The 17,938-nt window shown below is 26.4% G+C and overlaps 3 protein-coding genes across 5 annotated transcripts in view; 2 read left to right on the forward strand and 1 right to left on the reverse strand.

Moving 5' to 3' along the window:
* The first annotated feature begins 266 nt into the window (after window positions 1-266).
* Window positions 267-2,995, forward strand: Vps4 (vacuolar protein sorting 4). Of its 3 annotated transcripts, XM_074244933.1 has the most exons (8): window positions 267-411; window positions 574-679; window positions 785-896; window positions 1,024-1,397; window positions 1,658-1,925; window positions 2,013-2,455; window positions 2,558-2,686; window positions 2,799-2,995. In XM_074244933.1, the coding sequence occupies exons 2-7, from the start codon at window positions 656-658 to the stop codon at window positions 2,657-2,659; spliced, it is 1,323 nt and encodes a 440-aa protein (XP_074101034.1). In that variant the 5' UTR covers window positions 267-411; window positions 574-655; the 3' UTR covers window positions 2,660-2,686; window positions 2,799-2,995. The 3 variants fall into 3 exon arrangements, with proteins under 3 accessions (XP_074101034.1, XP_074101032.1, XP_074101033.1); XM_074244931.1 differs by having other exon boundaries at window positions 2,558-2,995; XM_074244932.1 differs by lacking the exon at window positions 267-411 and adding an exon at window positions 446-488 and having other exon boundaries at window positions 2,558-2,995.
* On the reverse strand, window positions 2,961-6,186 carry Pdp (pyruvate dehydrogenase [acetyl-transferring]-phosphatase 1-like protein, mitochondrial). The gene is made up of 5 exons (XM_074244930.1): window positions 6,053-6,186; window positions 5,706-5,961; window positions 5,487-5,628; window positions 4,942-5,421; window positions 2,961-4,530 (listed from the first exon to the last, which is right to left on the reverse strand). The coding sequence occupies exons 2-5, from the start codon at window positions 5,835-5,837 to the stop codon at window positions 3,851-3,853; spliced, it is 1,434 nt and encodes a 477-aa protein (XP_074101031.1). The 5' UTR covers window positions 5,838-5,961; window positions 6,053-6,186; the 3' UTR covers window positions 2,961-3,850.
* A 382-nt stretch (window positions 6,187-6,568) lies between these two features.
* LOC141528526 (WD repeat-containing protein 47) overlaps window positions 6,569-17,938 on the forward strand; it is a 50,875-nt gene continuing 39,505 nt past the window's right edge. Inside the window, exon 1 of the mRNA XM_074244614.1 lies at window positions 6,569-6,647. The gene's annotated coding sequence lies outside the window, so the exon portion shown is untranslated. The remainder of the gene's footprint in view (window positions 6,648-17,938) is intronic.

The following is a 17,938-nucleotide window of genomic DNA, read 5'->3' on the forward strand; positions in this document are numbered from 1 at the left end:
AACTAAGAAGATTCAAAAATTTTCTGTAGATGGCGGTAGGTTTGTTTTCTCAGTCAAATTACCTTTCGGTAAGTTTCGTGAATCGCGAAAATTTATAATACTGAAGTTAGCTGACAGCTGTTAATTAAAAAAATTTTTTTAATAAATCAATTACAATAAAAAAATGTTTCTAAAAATTTATATTAATTTTTACATGTAAAACTTTTTAATTACATTTTTTTTTTATAATAATTTAATTGCTGTAAATATCTAAAAAATATCTTCAGTGTCTTCGAAAATTTTCATGCGCATGGAACTTTATAAAAAGTAAAAGCTTGAGGCGCAACTATAAAAAATAAACTTGTATTAATTTTGCGCGTATGAGTATGAGTGATTCTGCATGACGTCAAGTTGATCAGTTTATTTTCGAAGGTTACTTATTTTTTATATTTTGACAGTATTTATCATTGATACTTATATAAAAATGTCAATCTTAGTGTAGTTATATTGTAATAAATTACGTCTTGTCAATTGACAAAATAGTCACAACATTTAGGTTAAAAGTTGCCCATCTTAATGTAATTTAATTTTCAGGAGCTCAAACATTAACGCAGATCTTGTACATCGTGGAGTATACACCCGAGTAATAGTAATTTAATGATAATTATTTAAAACCATGGCCGCAGGAACAATACTACAGGTTTTAATATTTACTTTCTTCTGACATATATTTTTTTATATTTGTTTCCTTTTTAAAATATGAGCACATTTTTATTTTTATAAATGTTGCTTTTTTTTTGTTTAGAAAGCGATTGATTTGGTGACAAAAGCCACTGAGGAAGACAGGAATAAAAATTACGAAGAAGCTCTCAAGTATTACGAGCATGCAGTTGAATATTTTCTTCATTCGATTAAATGTTTGTATTTTATAAATATTTCTTCTTTAATTATTATTAATAATAATAATAATAATAATAATAATAATAATAATAATAATAATAATTATTATTATTATTATTATTGTTATTATTATTTTTTATGTAGATGAAGCACAAGGTGAAAGAGCGAAAGAGAGCATTCGCCAGAAATGTCAGCAGTACCTCGATAGAGCCGAGAAGCTAAAAGCATACTTGAAGAAAGGAAAGAAGAAACCAGTGGCTGCTGGCGATGAAGGAACTAAGGAAGAGAAAAAAAGTGACAGTGGAGATAGTGACACTGACAGTGATCCTGAAAAGAAGAAATTACAATCACGTCTCGAGGGAGCTATTATTATCGAGCGACCCAATGTTAAGTGGAGTGATGTCGCTGGATTAGATCTCGCTAAAGAAGCGCTGAAGGAAGCTGTTATTTTGCCTATTAAATTTCCACATCTTTTTACTGGAAAACGAATACCTTGGAAGGGTATTCTTCTCTTTGGTGTAAGTTTATTCATCATAATTATAATTATAAATATATAATAAAATTATTCGTAATCCTAAAGGTAACAGAGATCTGGTAATTGTTTTGATTTTTTATAGAAAATTTTAAAAACAATAATTTGATTACTGAAAAAGGTAAAAAAAAAAAATTGTCTAATGTCTGCTGATTTCAGTATTATGTTTATTTTACAGCTGAATTTTATTACAGGTCTTTCGTTAATTAATCAATTAACTTATTAATTTATTTTAAATTATTACAGCCTCCAGGTACTGGTAAATCATATTTAGCTAAAGCAGTAGCAACTGAAGCAAACAATTCAAATTTTCTCTCGGTTTCATCATCTGATTTGGTAAGCAAGTGGCTCGGTGAATCTGAGAAACTTGTTAAAAATTTATTCGAACTAGCAAGACAGCGTAAGCCAAGTATTATATTTATTGATGAAGTTGATTCACTTTGTTCATCGCGTTCAGATAATGAATCTGAGTCAGCACGACGAATTAAAACTGAATTTTTGGTTCAAATGCAAGGTAAAATTTTAATTAAAAATTGGAGTATTTTTTTTCACAAATTGTGAAATATTTTTTATTCAAATTTTTATCTTCATATTAAATTAGGTGTTGGTAATGACAATGATGGAATACTAGTTTTGGGAGCTACAAATATCCCGTGGGTCTTAGATGCCGCCATTAGAAGACGATTTGAGAAGCGAATATACATAAGCTTACCCGAAGAGCACGCTCGCGCAACTATGTTTAAACTTCACTTGGGAGACACTCCGCACACTCTTACAGAGGACGATTTCAAGCAGCTAGCAGCTCTGACAGAAGGTTACTCCGGTGCTGACATCGGAATAATCGTAAGAGATGCTTTGATGCAGCCGGTGAGACTTGTTCAAACTGCAACGCACTTCAAACGCGTAAGAGGTCCCTCGCCCAAAGACCGCAATGTTATTGTCGATGACTTGCTCACTCCTTGCTCGCCTGGAGATCCTGATGCTATTGAGATGAACTGGCTTGAAGTAGAGAGTGATAAGCTTTGTGAGCCTTTGGTTACAATGGTGAGTATTTTTTTTTTTTTTTTTTTTTTTTTCCAATTTGTCAACAATAACAATTTAACAAAAATCAGTTATTATTATTAACATTATTTTTTTTTTTTTTAGAAATATATGCTAAAGTCTCTATCAACAACCCGTCCGACAGTCAACGAAGAAGACATGGCAAAGTTAGAGAAATTCAAAGAAGATTTCGGACAGGAAGGATAAAATGAATATTTATTAGACCACTATGAGGTACTACATCCTTGCCTTAATGTTTTCACTAAAAGCCGCGTTTTAAAATCAATAAATTAAATACTTTGTCCATAAAATATGATAATTTTATTTTTTCTACTGTATTTAACAGCTGGACATCACAATTCAGAGATTTAGTGTGTTTATTACTTTCGTTTCTTTATAAATTTTTTAATTTCAAGTACATTAATGCCAATTTAAAATAATTGCTAATTCTTATTGATTGTACGATACACTAATCCAGGAATGTAAGTAAATGTAATATTAATATTGATTATGATAACCATAATATAATAATTATTAAATAGATTTAGTGGTTAATTGACACTTTACCACTTAGTTATAATTATAATACTAATGGATTAAAAAAAAATGAATCGATTGTAATGAAAATTTTATTCTATTATACACAATGTCTACCGTAAACAACTAGAATTAATTGTTTAAGTTAATATTAATTAAATAACTGCTTATAAATAATCTCTAACACATTGTATACTTTACATTCAAAAAATAAATATTAGCTTATGTAAATTATTTTATGAGTAAATAAAAATGTTAAATACAAAAATTAATTGTCAATTATATAATATTTTTAAAAAATTTTGGGATCGGTCAGAAATAATTGTTAATTGAAATTTTAATAATAACAACAAATCAAATTTATATTGAAGCCAATTTTATTACCATATAAAATTTTAGTCACAAAAAGTATAAAGCGTATAAGTTAATATAAATAAAATTCATTAAAAATAAATAATAATCTGTAACACATTGTACACTAATTACATTAAAAAAAACAAACATTGGTTACTGCAAATTACCCTATTATAGAAAAACATTAAACACCAAATCAACAGATTATTACTAGCGTTATTTCCTTGTTTAAAAAATACTTATTGAAAATAATTAGAATTTTTTTCAATAATTAAAATTTTTTTGTTTGTATATATAGATATACAGTTTGAATCCCGGAAAAAATTTTTTTTCAGAAGTTAATGTATTTTTGTATGAAACGTGTAGAAAAGCAAAAAAAAAATTTTCTTCAAATTAAAAATTTTTTTGGACTTAGAAAAAAAAACAAAATTTTTATGATACGCCCTTATGGCAAACAATTCTTTTCAATCAGTATTCTTATCAAGGTTTATAAGATCATAAAAAATATTACGTATAATTTTGCAAAATTTCCGAGTTGAAGTAAACAACAGTAATCGTAATATCATCCCTGAAAATACGCACGACTTCATTAGGCAGAGTTAAAAATTTGGACAATCTTAAATTATCAATGCCGTACTCAGTACCACCGAGAGCGTTTCTCAGTAAATGAGTCGCGGCATTGTCATCTAATGGCATTTTTTTCAGACTTTCCTTGCGTTGGATGAGCAAATTGTTTATCTCCGACAGTTTCATGTCATCAAAAGGCACCGAAAGAGGATTCATGGCCACTTTACTGGTCATATGCTCGCCAACAAGCTGCACAGCTTCGAGAGGAGTCATCAAATCCCAAAGTCCGTCGCTTGCCAGGATCAAAAATTTATCTTTTGGCGTTAACTTGTGGTAAGTGGTTTGAGGCCTGGCAGTTAAATATGGCGGTGTGTAGTAGTTTGGAGGAACTGCAGTCTCACTGAAGTACGGGACTATTATTTTATTCATAATATCTCGACTCCACTTGTAACGAAAGTCTCCAAGGGCACGCAGAGGTGCTAATTGACCTAAAAGTCGCTCCATTTTAATTACGGTATTTTTTTCTCTCTCAGGATGCTCTGATAATATTCTGTCGACTTCTTCTCGGTTGTCTACGTTGTGTTCTATGCTCATTGGTAGTGCAGACCATCCTTCATTTTCTAAAATTTTTTAAATAAAAATTTTCATTGGAATTCTAGTATGACAATTTTTTTTTTGTTAAATAATTTATATTATTAAAAAAATAAAAAAAAATTTTGTGTCCAGGTTGCTAGTACTTTTATATTTAATTAAAATCAACAATTAAAAATATTGATAAATTTTTCTTAACCTTTCCTTAAAAGCGTTGATGAAAAAAAAATTCTAGATTGAATTTAAAAATATGTTTGTTACATAAATTATTATCTGAAATATTATTTACAAATTAACCGATAATTTTAATTATTTCTGTACTAAAATAACTCTATTTAAATTTATAAATCAGCATTTATGTAAATAAATATAATCAAGTTATATTTTTAAAACATCCCTCTGAAAATTTAAATAGGATAATTATTTTGATAAAAACCTACCAGAATGAACACCAAGAACAGCTTGACAGTCTCCAACATTAGCAACATGAAGATCACGACCATCAATCCGCGCCACAATAGCGACAGACCCAGACATAGCTACTGACAGCGTCCTGGCCAGTTCTTTTCGCTCCAATTTTTCAAAAGCCTCTGTTGACAAATCTTGATCGAGGTGTAGGAACGCGTGCTCGAGCGCAACTTCTACTTCCAAATCAGACTTGTTCGATTTAGTCAATTCTTTAATAAAAGTTAAATAACTTTTATGGTAGAGTTTCTCCAACTCTGATACCAAATTCAGATTATCATTAAATGTCTCCAGTAAAGTATTTTTTACCTCCATTGGAGACTTTTGCGTCTCGATGACGTTTTGTAGGGTTGATTTTGGTAGCAAGCTAGCAGCGATATAGTAAAGCAATCGCTTTGAGACAACCTGCGAGCACGCGTTACTTCCATGTCCGTCAAAAATTCCCAATAAGAAATCTAGAAAGTTGAAATATTTATTAACTAAGTGAAGTTTTTTAATTTTAGTTTAGAAGAATATTTACCATTTGTAATTTTACATCTTGCTTCTGCTCTCATGTCCTCTATAGGATTATTTGACGCTAGTTGATTGGTGTCATAGGATTTTACCGAAAAATTATCCTCAAATTCTTTAGTGAATTCATTGGTCCTTAAAATTTTAGTTACCTAAAACATAAATATATAAATAAATAAATAATAATAATAATAATAATAATGAAAAATAATAATAAAAAAAAATTTACCTCATCTGGAGTAAGCTTTGGTACCGGTGGATTCTGTCGCACAAAATGACGAATTGATTTACTAAATTTATTATTAGATTTTATTCTCAATAAGTTTTTCGACAGGAAAAAGCTACCATGCCGCAAAACCATATTAGATATTTTTTGTAAAAATTATTATTTTGATTTGAGCTCAAGATTGAATTAATAATAATAATAATTGTCAACAAATTAATCCATCACTGTTCCATGACATTTTTTATTTTTATTTAATTTTCTAAAAAATATAGGCAATGGGCGAGTATTTTTAACTCGATAAAAAATAATTCAATAAAATTGACAATTGTTAATTTTTATTGACAACTCACAAGCGCTTCTCATTGAAATCAAGGCGATGACTGTCAACAGCAATAAATAAAGTAAAATAAAATGCTTTTTATTTTATTTAACCATCGATTTGCTGGCTTTGGATATAAGACACGAGGAATGGCTTGTTTAATTTTGAGGTTATCCGGAAGTTTAAATTTAAAACATATATTTAAAAATAGATGTTATTTGCGGGAATATTCAAACTTTTTACGGGAAGTGTAAATAGATTTATAATTTTGAAATTGAATTATTATAAAATTTTTAAGTAATTTTTAATGTCTGTCAAGGTCAGTGTCATTAAAATTATCAAATATCTTCTAAATTAATTTTGATATTAAAAAAACTTCTGCGTTAACAAAATGAAGTGTAAAAATGAAATGAGCGACAGATTTTTAGCCAGTAGAGCGCGCTTCTTATTTTTATTTCAAATTCAAAAACTCCCGCTCTTTTTGCACCCGGCAAGTGGCGCCCCGTATCAGAAGCTTTTTGACAACGCTCCCTCTTGTCGTCAAACAAAACTACCGCATTAGTCAGTGAAATAAAACGTGTGTAGGTTTGTGTTTAGCTCCTGACGTTTTTACACTTAATCCAGCGGTAAGTCGTCTTTATTTACATGTTCAATAACAAATATTACATCATTATCGTATTAACAATACGCTCCGCACACCCGGCTCGCATTTTTTACTCAGCAATCATACATTTCATTCAATCCCAACCTCCAGTAAATAAATATCATATCACCATCGATTACTCCCTGTAAAAGCCCGTACATCAACCCTGCTGTCATCTGTTTATTTTTCTTATTAATTAGCTGTCTAATGACACAGTTCCTATTTTTACCTCTCACCGTCTATTTATCTCAATTTACATCCTCTAGTTCTATAAATTTTTGACAGCTCTTCTACTTGACTTAGAAATTTTAAGTTCTATGATAATTCTAAAGTTAGCCGACGTTTTTAATTTTTTTTTCATTTATTAAAATATTTTTTCAAATTTTTACTTCATGTTCTTTACATGACATTAAATTTAGCTGTCACTTCATAATTGTTTTAATTTTTTTTAACAAATAAATTATAGCAAAAAAAAAATTATTAAAAAAATCGCATTTTCAATTTATTAAAATTTCTACAAGTCCATTTTTTTAATATTTTTTTTTTTTGCTATAATTTATTTGTTAAAGAAAATTAAAAAATTATCAAATTAAAAAAAATTTTTTAAAGAAAATTGTCATAGTTCTGTGTTCTACCCTATTTTATTTTTTTTTCTATACAAATTCTAATGAAGCAATTAAGTATTAACTTAATTTAAAATTATCTCACTGCCAGTTAGTAGTTTTATTCTTATCTTAATTTTTTCAGATTCCTGCCAATGGATTGAAATTCTTTTTCAATTATAAATTATAATACAGTTAATTTCAAAGATATGCTGCAACTAGTTTTTTTTTTTTTTTTTAATAATTAATTATTTTCAAATTAAATTTTTAAAATATTCAAATCAACAGTCTGGTAATTTTTAGAATTTTTTTTAAAGTAATAAATTATTTGGAAGAAAATTTTTTTAAAATCTTAAAAAAAAATTGGAGCAATTTTTTAAAATTTGACAGTGAAATTAAAAAAATCTATTGTGATTTTTAAAAATATTTTCTTGATATTAATTTATTAATTAACAAAAAAAAAATCAATAATTTACAAAATTAAAAAAAAAATAAATTTTTTTTTTTTTTTAATTAAAAAAATTGCTAGTTTGTTAGTATCAATTAAAAAAAATTTATAGCATTAAAAATTAACAAAAAACATATAATTTGTAACGTAGAAAAGAATTTCATCCCGTTATTAAATTAATTATTTAACGTAAGATCAAGTTCCATTGAGTTATATTAATAATTCAATACATAGTATTTGACGTCTAGAATTCTGCGAGACATAATACCGGTTAACTGACTAATCCGTAATATATTGTCCATGATCTTGATAAAAACAGGTTTTTTGCATAAAAGCACGTGTAAAACACGCGATATTTTTATCAATGAGGAAAGGGAAGTAGCATTAACTAAAACCGAGCAGGTTCTAAAAAATTTAATTATTTTATCTGTTCAGACAATAATTAAAAATTAGTCACTAAATTTTTCTCATTCTCGTAATAATATAGATGATTGCAAAAATTATGGATGTCTTGATTAAATATGACGTAGTTTCTGTAAATATAGAGCAAAGTGACACATCTATCTATATATAAACACTGTGAGTCTGAGTGAGTCTACATTCGACATGTATGAGGCGCCAGACTGCTTGGACAGATGGAGCCGGGTGTTGCAGACTGGCCACTTGATCTTGAGAATCATTTCGGAAATTAAACCAATCCTACCCAGTAGGCAGGAACCAGTTTTTTGTTATTTTGGTTCTTCTTGATAGAGATCCTGGACCGTTATGTCACGCTTGATGTTCTCAGATTCGATCCAACTTACTTTCAATTGTCCTAAGACCATTCACGATTGATCTCTGAGTCTCATTAGTTAATTAAATTTGAATTTTAACAATTTCTGCGCCTTCAGGAGTTTATTTATAGACAAGAGACATTAATTAATTATGAGGGAATTAATTTTAAATATTTATCTTTTAATTCGATATTGATTAATTTATTTCCGTTCTGAGTTATGAGTTTTTGGGTTTTAAGCAGAGCGAGACGATTACAGTTATTTTTTTATTTATCATTAATTTAAATTTTATACCAATTTTTCATTGGTTTTATTTATTTGCTTAAGCTTAAATCTTATCAAAAAAAAATTTTTTTATGACTTATTTTTAGTCTAAAAATTATAATAGTAAAATTTACTCTGTAAATTATTAATGACTAATTTTGACAGATTGTTTATTATTTAAGCGAGTACTGTAAAGCGTAAACACATATTAGAACATTATTTATGATGACCGACAACAATCAAAATAAATTATTAACTACTAACCTCAGTAATAACCATTAATGGTCACCCGGTAAATAATAATTGCATATTTAAATCATGGTCATGATTGTCGACAAACATAATGAATTTATGGATCAATTATTTGTAATTATATTTATTAATAAATATAAATACTTCATTGTTTCTTCAATAGAAGGTGATATTTATTACTTGAAGCTTGTTAGATTTTTTTGATTGTTAGTCTTGTAAATTATTTTATTTTATTTTTTTTAAATTGTAATTTTTTATCAGTTGATTCAAAATTTAGAAATCAAATTTGAAACTATTTAAATTGAATGCAAATGATTAAACTTACAAAAATTAAAACTAAGTGATAATTCATAATCCATAAATCTTAATAATTTCTTAATGGATACATTATACACAACCATACAGTCAACGGGTTAAATTAAAATTCATTACAAGCACTCAGTTATTTATTCTCGCGTTACATTTACTCTCATAAGAGTCATATTTGGTCTCACATCGTTGGCATGTAGCACATGAGTAAATTTGTACTTATTTATTTAAAAAATTTTTTTAAGTGCTAAATTGGACAATTTTACAATTTTTTTATTTTTAGAATTATGAAGAAAATTATTTTTCTGTAAATAATTATTTTCAGGCAAAAAAATATTTTCTTCTTAGTTGTATCAGCAAAATTTATCATAATTTAAAAAAATATAATTTTTATTCAAAAATATCTTTTTAAAATATTAATTCAAAAAATTATCACAATTTAAAAAAAAAAAATAATTTTTATTCAAAAATATATTTTTAAAATATTAATTCAAAAAATTATTACAATTTTTTAGTAGAAAATTTAAAAATTCATATAATTACATTAATAAAAATTTTTTTGATTAAAAAATTTCACTTTTGCTTCGAGAAATTTAGTTTAAATTAATTTAAAAATTTTATTAAATTATTTTGTCAGAATTAAATTACAAGATAAAAATTTTAAGATTATTTTATTGTCAAAAAAAATTTTTATGCAGGTAAATAGTTTTTTTCTTGGATAATTTTTTTTTTCTTCATGTTCAATTTTTATTTCATTTTAACAGAATCCAATTATTAAATACTTAAACCAATAAAACAGTTAATTGGATTAAATAATTAAAAAAGATGTTACGATCGCAGACGGAAAAAAGAAAATAAAAATTAATGAGATTGAGTAAATAAATACACTGATGATGGCATCATGGATTTAAATACTCAGGAGTGTTACATCGCATTTAGACTGTGACTTTTACAGCGCGAATTATGTTATGATAAGCCTGCCGAAGAGTCTTAAGATAATATTCATACACATACTACATACTACCTTCATAAATTTATTTATCTATATACAATACATATAATATAAGATAGAATGGAGAAAAGAGTAAGCGCAGTCCACGGGTATGCACTATCCGTGAAGGAGATTAACGACCTTTTAATTGCCAGCGCTCAGAGGCTCCACCGGAACACCGACCCTCAGATTCTATTTTTTATTTTTTTAAATTTCGACCCTCAACCTTTCAGCAAAACAATTTTTTGAGATGACTCGCATGGTTGTTTAGTTTTTTATCTGACGTGTGACTGTAATTGGAAAATTTAGCTGTCAAAAATTTTTTTTAATTATTTAAATTTCTCGGTAAATATTTTATTTTCGTTAGGAATAATTAAAAAGAGAAATTTAATAAATAAAATTTAATTTAAATATTTTCAGACGATCTATCATTTTTTTTTTTTTTTTTCATTGAACTAGATTTTTTGCTAAAAATGAAATCTCATAAATTGAGTAAATAAAATGTTAATGAATTTTTAATTAAAATAAGAATTTTAGCCCGAGGAATAAAAATTGTGAACATTAGTCTTCTCTTTATAACCAATTATTGGTGAATTTTTATTGAATTAAATTTCAATCAAACTGTGTATCCTTTCTCCGGAAATAATACATCCGTATTGTAGATTCGTTCACTTGCTCTTGATAAAAATTAATTGAGATGGACATTCGAACAATTCAAGGCTAAATAAAATAATTGTTGCTGTTAAAAAGGTCTGTAGGTTAATGATGAGTCTTTTGAACAGTTGGGTTCAAAATTTAGTTAATTACAGAATTTTTTAATGAATTTTTTTTTTTTTTTAATTTATAGAAATAAATTTTGTCAATTTTTTAATATAAAAAATTTTTTATTTTATTTTTATTTATTGAATTTATAGCGCACAATCCTTATTGATTTTTAAATAAATATTAGAAGTAAATTTTGTCAATATTTTTTACTATAAAAATTTTTTTATACAAATTTTATATTAAAATAATATTTTAATAATTTATTTCAAAATTAATGATTAAATTTTATTAAAAAATAAAATATTTATAAAAAAATTCCAATCATAAATTTTGCACACAATTTTTTAAATAATTTATTTTTTAAAAGTAAAAAAAAATTTTTTAAATTTTAGCCAAGCTTGAATTTTCAAAAAACTTGCAATTAATTTATTTATTTATTTAATAAATAAAAATAAAAAGTTATTTTAAGGTAATTTATAAAACTTTGAGTCATGAAATCACAGCTCTTTAATTATCTGAACTTCGTGAATCAAAAAACCAAAAAAGCTCCGGAATGACAAGCAGCAATACATTATTTGTATTGAGCTTTATTTAATTCAAATAAAACTGCAATAGCCTGTCGGCTTGCACGCCATGAATCTCTGGTCGGAAAATAAGAGACAGGAAGAAGAAGAGTGTGTAGATATACGTATACATAAGCTTAACTCTTAACTCTCCTCTACCACTTGGTCGCACTTAGTTTTGCAAGGTGAACGCGCCGTGTGTGTACATATGTGAAGCTTCGCACTCAGTTTCAGTCGTATCTTCTCGTACGTAAGATCACTGTAGACGATTACTCGATCAATTTCACGTGTTAAAACACTATTAAAGTCGATAAAAATAAATAATATTTAATGTAATACCTACCGGCGTTTTTTAAATTTATAGTTCGCGCTTTTTCATTTTATTTTTGGTTTAAGTTTTAAGTGACTGGGTGATTATTCATTTTTAATAGTGTTGAGTAATTTTTTTCTTAATTTAATTATATATTATTAACAGTTAAAAAGAAATAATAATAATAATAATAAAAAACTTGATTGTTAATCAAAGTTACGATATGGGATTTAATTTATGTCATAATGGTCGTGGCAACGTCATCGGCAATTCCCTCTATTGAGGATTTCTCAAAGGACACATTAGGGAGGTAAAAAAATTTTTTAGTTTAAAATTTTTGTAATTTTTTTCACGAAAAAAATTTAATATTAATTCAAAAAATTGACAAGAAATTTTTATTCAATATTAAAAGCTTTAAAATTTATAGAAAAATTAATTTTTATGATTATGATTAAATCATAAAAATATTTATTTTTGAGTTTCTGTCAGAAAAACAATCATTAAAATTTTATTTCAACAATTTTTTTGAGCACACTGATGAAGGATTTATTAAATATTAATAATTTAATTTATTTAAAGACAATTATTTAATTTTTTAAATTATGATAAATATTTTTTAACATTCAATAAATATTTATTTGGGAGGAAAGTACATTTATTAACAATTAATAAATTGTACTTAATAAATTCTTTATTAACTGTTAAAAAATATTTATTAAATCTTATTAAATAGAATCAAATCCTTCTATCAGTGCATAAAAAAAAATAAACTAAAAATATTTGTTTAAAAAATAATCAAGATCTGTCATAAAATTTTCAGGTCAGAGAAATTTGTCTTAAATGTGTCTTGCACATGGTTTATATTTAGTAATAAAATAAGAATTATCATGAAGATATTCGCGATCGAAAGTCGGACCTACTTGTGTTTATTTATCACTTAATATTTTATTTATAATGTTTAGATTAATCCCCGCAGAAACAAAAATATATTAATAGGTGTAATAATAAAATGAAAATTCATATAATTTTGTAAATAAGTATGAGTATGTGTATGAAATATAAGTATCGCAGAAAATACATATGGCCAATTACTAAAGCTCCTCGGGCCGGAACGAACATTGCACTGAGATCTAAAACATCTTAGCGTATCTTTTAGACTTAACTATAAAAACTGCGGCCTGAATTTTGAGTATATAGGTTGGATAATGATGATAAAAATAAATAACAATAATTATTGGGATTTAGATATTTTTATTTGGTGCTAAAATTAGTTTAGTGAGGAAGAAAAGGCCCTCGGCGATTTATGGTAATGCGGTATACGGAAGTGAGGTGAATAGGAGTTTCGTTAGAAGTTAGAATGTATGTATGTTGTATATATAGAGGAGATAAGATGAACAAGTTCATGGACAGGTCGTGGCTTTCCTGGACCGGTCTTTACTTATACTTGGTTATTCTTTGATTTTATTCGTCCTCCCACAATCCTCAATTATTTTACAACTATTCCGTTTTTTAAATTTGTTTTTGCTTCGTTCAATTATTTTTTAAATTGCATTAAAATTTTTTTATCTATATTATTAAGAGAATAAGAAAAATTTTTTTAGTGAAATTTAGTGTCATTAAAAAGGGCTTAAATAACTGTAAGGTTCTAGTAATAATTATTTAACATCAGCAGGGACTTGACAATTTTTTAGCTTCGTTTAAAAAATTAATTAGTAGTCAGTAGACTGAGAAAAAAAAATATTTCTTTTAAAATTTTGTGTTCTTAACATAAAAAAATTTTTATTTGCATTTTTTTTTTTTTGAAATAAATTACTTTAAATAATTAAGTGAAAAAATTTTTTTTTCATTGAATTTGATATTTAAAATAATAATTTTTTTATCAAACATTTTCATGTTATTATAATTACTAGAAATCGAATTTTCTTTATAAGGAAACTTTAATCAACTTCATACATAAATTAATGCAAAAAATTAGATTTATAAATGCTAAAAAACAAGCCCGACAGTTTACAAATTGAATAATATATATTTATCTACAATGTTAATCGACGTGAAAGCGAAATTTCACTGGGTTTCATTGAAAGTCAATAAAGGCTCGGGTCTTCTTCAATAAATAAAATTGGGTCACTATTAATTGTTTGTTAGTTAAAAAAAATTTTTTTAAACTCTTATTTTATGTGGATTTTTAACCACTGACTAAATGAAAAATTATAAGCATTTAATTGTTTATTGTCAGCATATTTAAGATGCCTACATATTTAATAAATGAAATAATAGAATAGAATTGTCTGGGAAAACCTCCAGTCATCTGAGAATTTCACGTCGCTGTAACAAGAATCCGTTATTATTATTTCATGCGTACGAGCTCTGCATCTCTGGCTCTGGATCGGCAATAAATGCAATGGCGAATTGCGAGTCTTTGTCACTGTCATCAAGACATTAGACACTGACCTAGTAAGCGGTCTATGTTCTGTTAAGTGTCATCGGTTTTATTTACTATTTATTTATTTTTTTTTTTTTTAATTAATAATTAATTTGTCAAAAATTTTCTTTAACCGAAAAATTGACACTTAAAAAAAAAAAAAATTTTTTTTTAATTATTAATAAATTTTAAGAAAAAAATAATTAATTCTTAAAAAAAAATTTTAATCATAATTAAAAAAAACTACAAATTTACTAAAATTAAAAAAAAAAAAAATTCTCTGGAGAAAAATCGGTCTTTTAGAATCTCGTGGATTTAGGAGTAGTTGCGTTGCGCAAATTTCGTTCACCGTCGAATCCTCCAGTCAGATATTATATAGCACTACAGAGTACGTCGAAAACGAACTCCGACGCCCACTCGGCGTCGCGACGTCATCCACGAAACACGGCAAATGTGTTATGAAAAAAAAAAGCACGGTCAGTGTGCCGCGTGACTTAAGTCTGAGCACGTGTTTCCGGTCTACTGGAGTATTATATATCGCGTTATATAATTTTCTCTTTTTTTTATTTGTGCTTGTAATTTAATATAATTCCTCAGCTCTTTTATTATATCTTTATCCTTCGGCTCCGTGTATTCTATACTACATTAATAATAAATGTGTCGTGTATAAATACGTCATATCCAATCGCTAAATAAATTGCTTACTGGCAATTTTTGCTACAGATGAGTCAGTGGTTTTTTTTAAATTAGTACCTGGATTGAATTGTGAATGTTGGACGTTCGCAAACCTAACAAGATAGGTAGAAAAAAGTAAGCAGTTTAGTTTGTAACTTAATTTTTTTTTTTTTTTTTTTTTACGTTATTAGTAACGGTTTGCTGATTTTTATCAGTAATTGATAGTTGAGCTGAATTTGTTGTAAATAATTCAAGTTTAGATAAATTAATAGCTTTAAATAAAAAAATTAAAAAATTACGAATTAAAATAATTTTTTAGTAAGTTAAATTTTTTTTTTCTTAAATTTTTATTACAAATAATTAAAAATTTATTATTAATTTTTTTGATAAAAAAAAAAAAAATATTGAAAGATTTTTATTAATTTTTTGAGCCCAAATTACTTCATAATTTTTTTTTATCATTAATAATTTGTTCGAAAAAAAAATTATTAAAAATGTACTAAACTGTAGATTTAAAAAAAATTTTTTTTAATTGATAAAATTGATAAAATTTTCGGTAAATTAATTTGTAGAATAATTAGTAATTTTATTAAATATTAAAAACTTAAATTCTTAAATTTTCTCGGTGTAGTAATCGTAGTAATAATTAATTGTTTTTTTTTTCTTCACTGTCAGACAGTTTGAGTTTAATATTTGATGCAATTATTTTTTATAATTTCCACACATGTATATTTACGGAAGTCCTGCGGTCTATGGAATGCATAATGAGTAATAAATGCGTGCTCTTTTAATTAAGAATTTTGATGCCGTGACGACGTCGTCAAGCACGAGTAGAAAATCTTCACCGTTATGATTCACTTTATATGTTACCTATGATGTGAATGAAAATTTTATAAGCTAGAAGAGATAAATTGCTTAAAACTTTTCTGCATTGGTAATAAAAGAAATATATAAGTTTATAAAAGTAAACTTGTTCATAAATTACCTTTAATAAAAATTTATAAATTTTTTATAATTATTTATATAAAATAAATTATTATTATTACTTATTTTTATTAAAAAAAATTTAAGCTTCAAATTTATAAACTAAATGAATTAAAAATAGAATTAATTGTAAATTCCAATAATGAATTTAGTAAACAACTAAATCATACAATCACTAATCAAATTTAAACTATTTATCGACAAGCTTACACCTTACTAGCTCGAGCATTAAATTAATAATTAAAAAAGCACCCTCGTATAAAAAAACGACAGGTAGACGATAGCATCAGCAAAAAATATCTGTTTAACGAAAATAAGTAAAAATAGAAATAAAATGTATTGTAGGAAGAACTCGGTGAAGCGAACAGAAACTAGGAAAAATTCCGGCGTGTTTAATCTCTCTTTAATCTACCCTTCACTCCAATCCACGTCTGTCTACCCATGGGCTTGAGCATAAAAATCGACGAACACTCGGGTTGAATAATAAAGACTCCCACTAACACTCACTTTCCTATTTCTACCCGACAAATTAAAGTGTCCGCTGAAAAAATGTATCAACAATGCATAGTATTCGGTCGACAATCGTGAATCATTCCCCGACTGCTCGCAATAAATAAAAATAAATATTTTTATCTTTATCTTTATCTAGCTTTTGGTATTGTCTTCTTGAGCCTTTTCGTAACAACGGGTAAAATATTACCCAAAGGATCCAGTAATCTCAAGTTATCTATCCTTGTGTATTTTGTGGGCTCATTGTTGAATTTTTTTTTTTTTTTGTTTTTTACAATGATGGAAGGATTTATTTAGATTGAGTGCGATTTGTTAATTTTAAAATTTAAGTAATGGTTTGTTGGGAATTTTTTAAACAAAAGTTATTAAATTGATTTTTTTGAAGATGAATATTTGATATTAAATATTAAATTTTAAATTATTGCTCGTATTTTTTTTTTTTAAAGAATTATTCTTTTGTTAAATTGCACTGTACATTCTTAAGTATTGATATTTTTAAAGATATAAGCTCATTCCGATGTTACACTCATCAAGAGCTTTCATTTGAGTACCCACATGCATTTTTATATATTTTTCATATATACATATATATATATAATATATATATATATATATAAATATATGAAAAATTGATGTGGGTATTCAAATGAAAGGTCTTGATGAGTGTAACATCGGGATGAGCTTATATATTTAAAAATGTCAATAATTCACAAGATAATAAGGTCATTAATAAACAAAAATTGTTATTTAGTCACCAAAAAACCATAACTCGAACTCTTTCTCAGATAAAAGCCTCAGTTGTTGAAAACCGCGAAAAGTACTGAGAAATGTGTGTCAGGAGATAAAAGCGCGGACACAAAGATGAATTTTAAAGTTTCAAAGTGTTTTTTTTTTTTTTTTTTTTTTCTATTTAAAAAATAAAATAGTGAAAAGTTCCCATTTGCTTGTGCAAACTGTTCGTCCAATGGCGTATGTGTTTCTAGCAAAGAGTCAAAGGTGCAACGCTTCAATGGAACCATTAGAACTCTGTAATGGATCCCTTTTGCTTCCAGAGAAAAGTTATACGATCTAGCAAAGATAAAAAAAGGAAAAAAAAAAGAGTGAAAACTAAGAAAAAGATTTTTTTAAACTATCTTGAGCCAAAGACTTTTCTTTTCTCCAGTCTATGGATTATTTTTTTATTGGAATAAAAATAAATCTCAAATGAGTGGAAAATGATGGAGGATAATCGTTGAGTAAAAAAATGTAATTTATACGCTTGGAAAAATCCGTAAAGTACCGCGGGCTAGGTTATTACTCATCTCATCTTAAAATTACATAAAATTGGAAATTTAGGTTTTATATGTGTATATGAAATATAAAAATTAAATTCATATTACATTTTTTTAATACGTAAGATATTACAG

This window comes from Cotesia typhae, unplaced genomic scaffold (assembly GCF_013202065.1).
Source record: "Cotesia typhae breed Kobodo isofemale line unplaced genomic scaffold, CoteBio_Ctyphae contig_44, whole genome shotgun sequence".
NCBI lineage: Eukaryota > Metazoa > Arthropoda > Insecta > Hymenoptera > Braconidae > Cotesia > Cotesia typhae.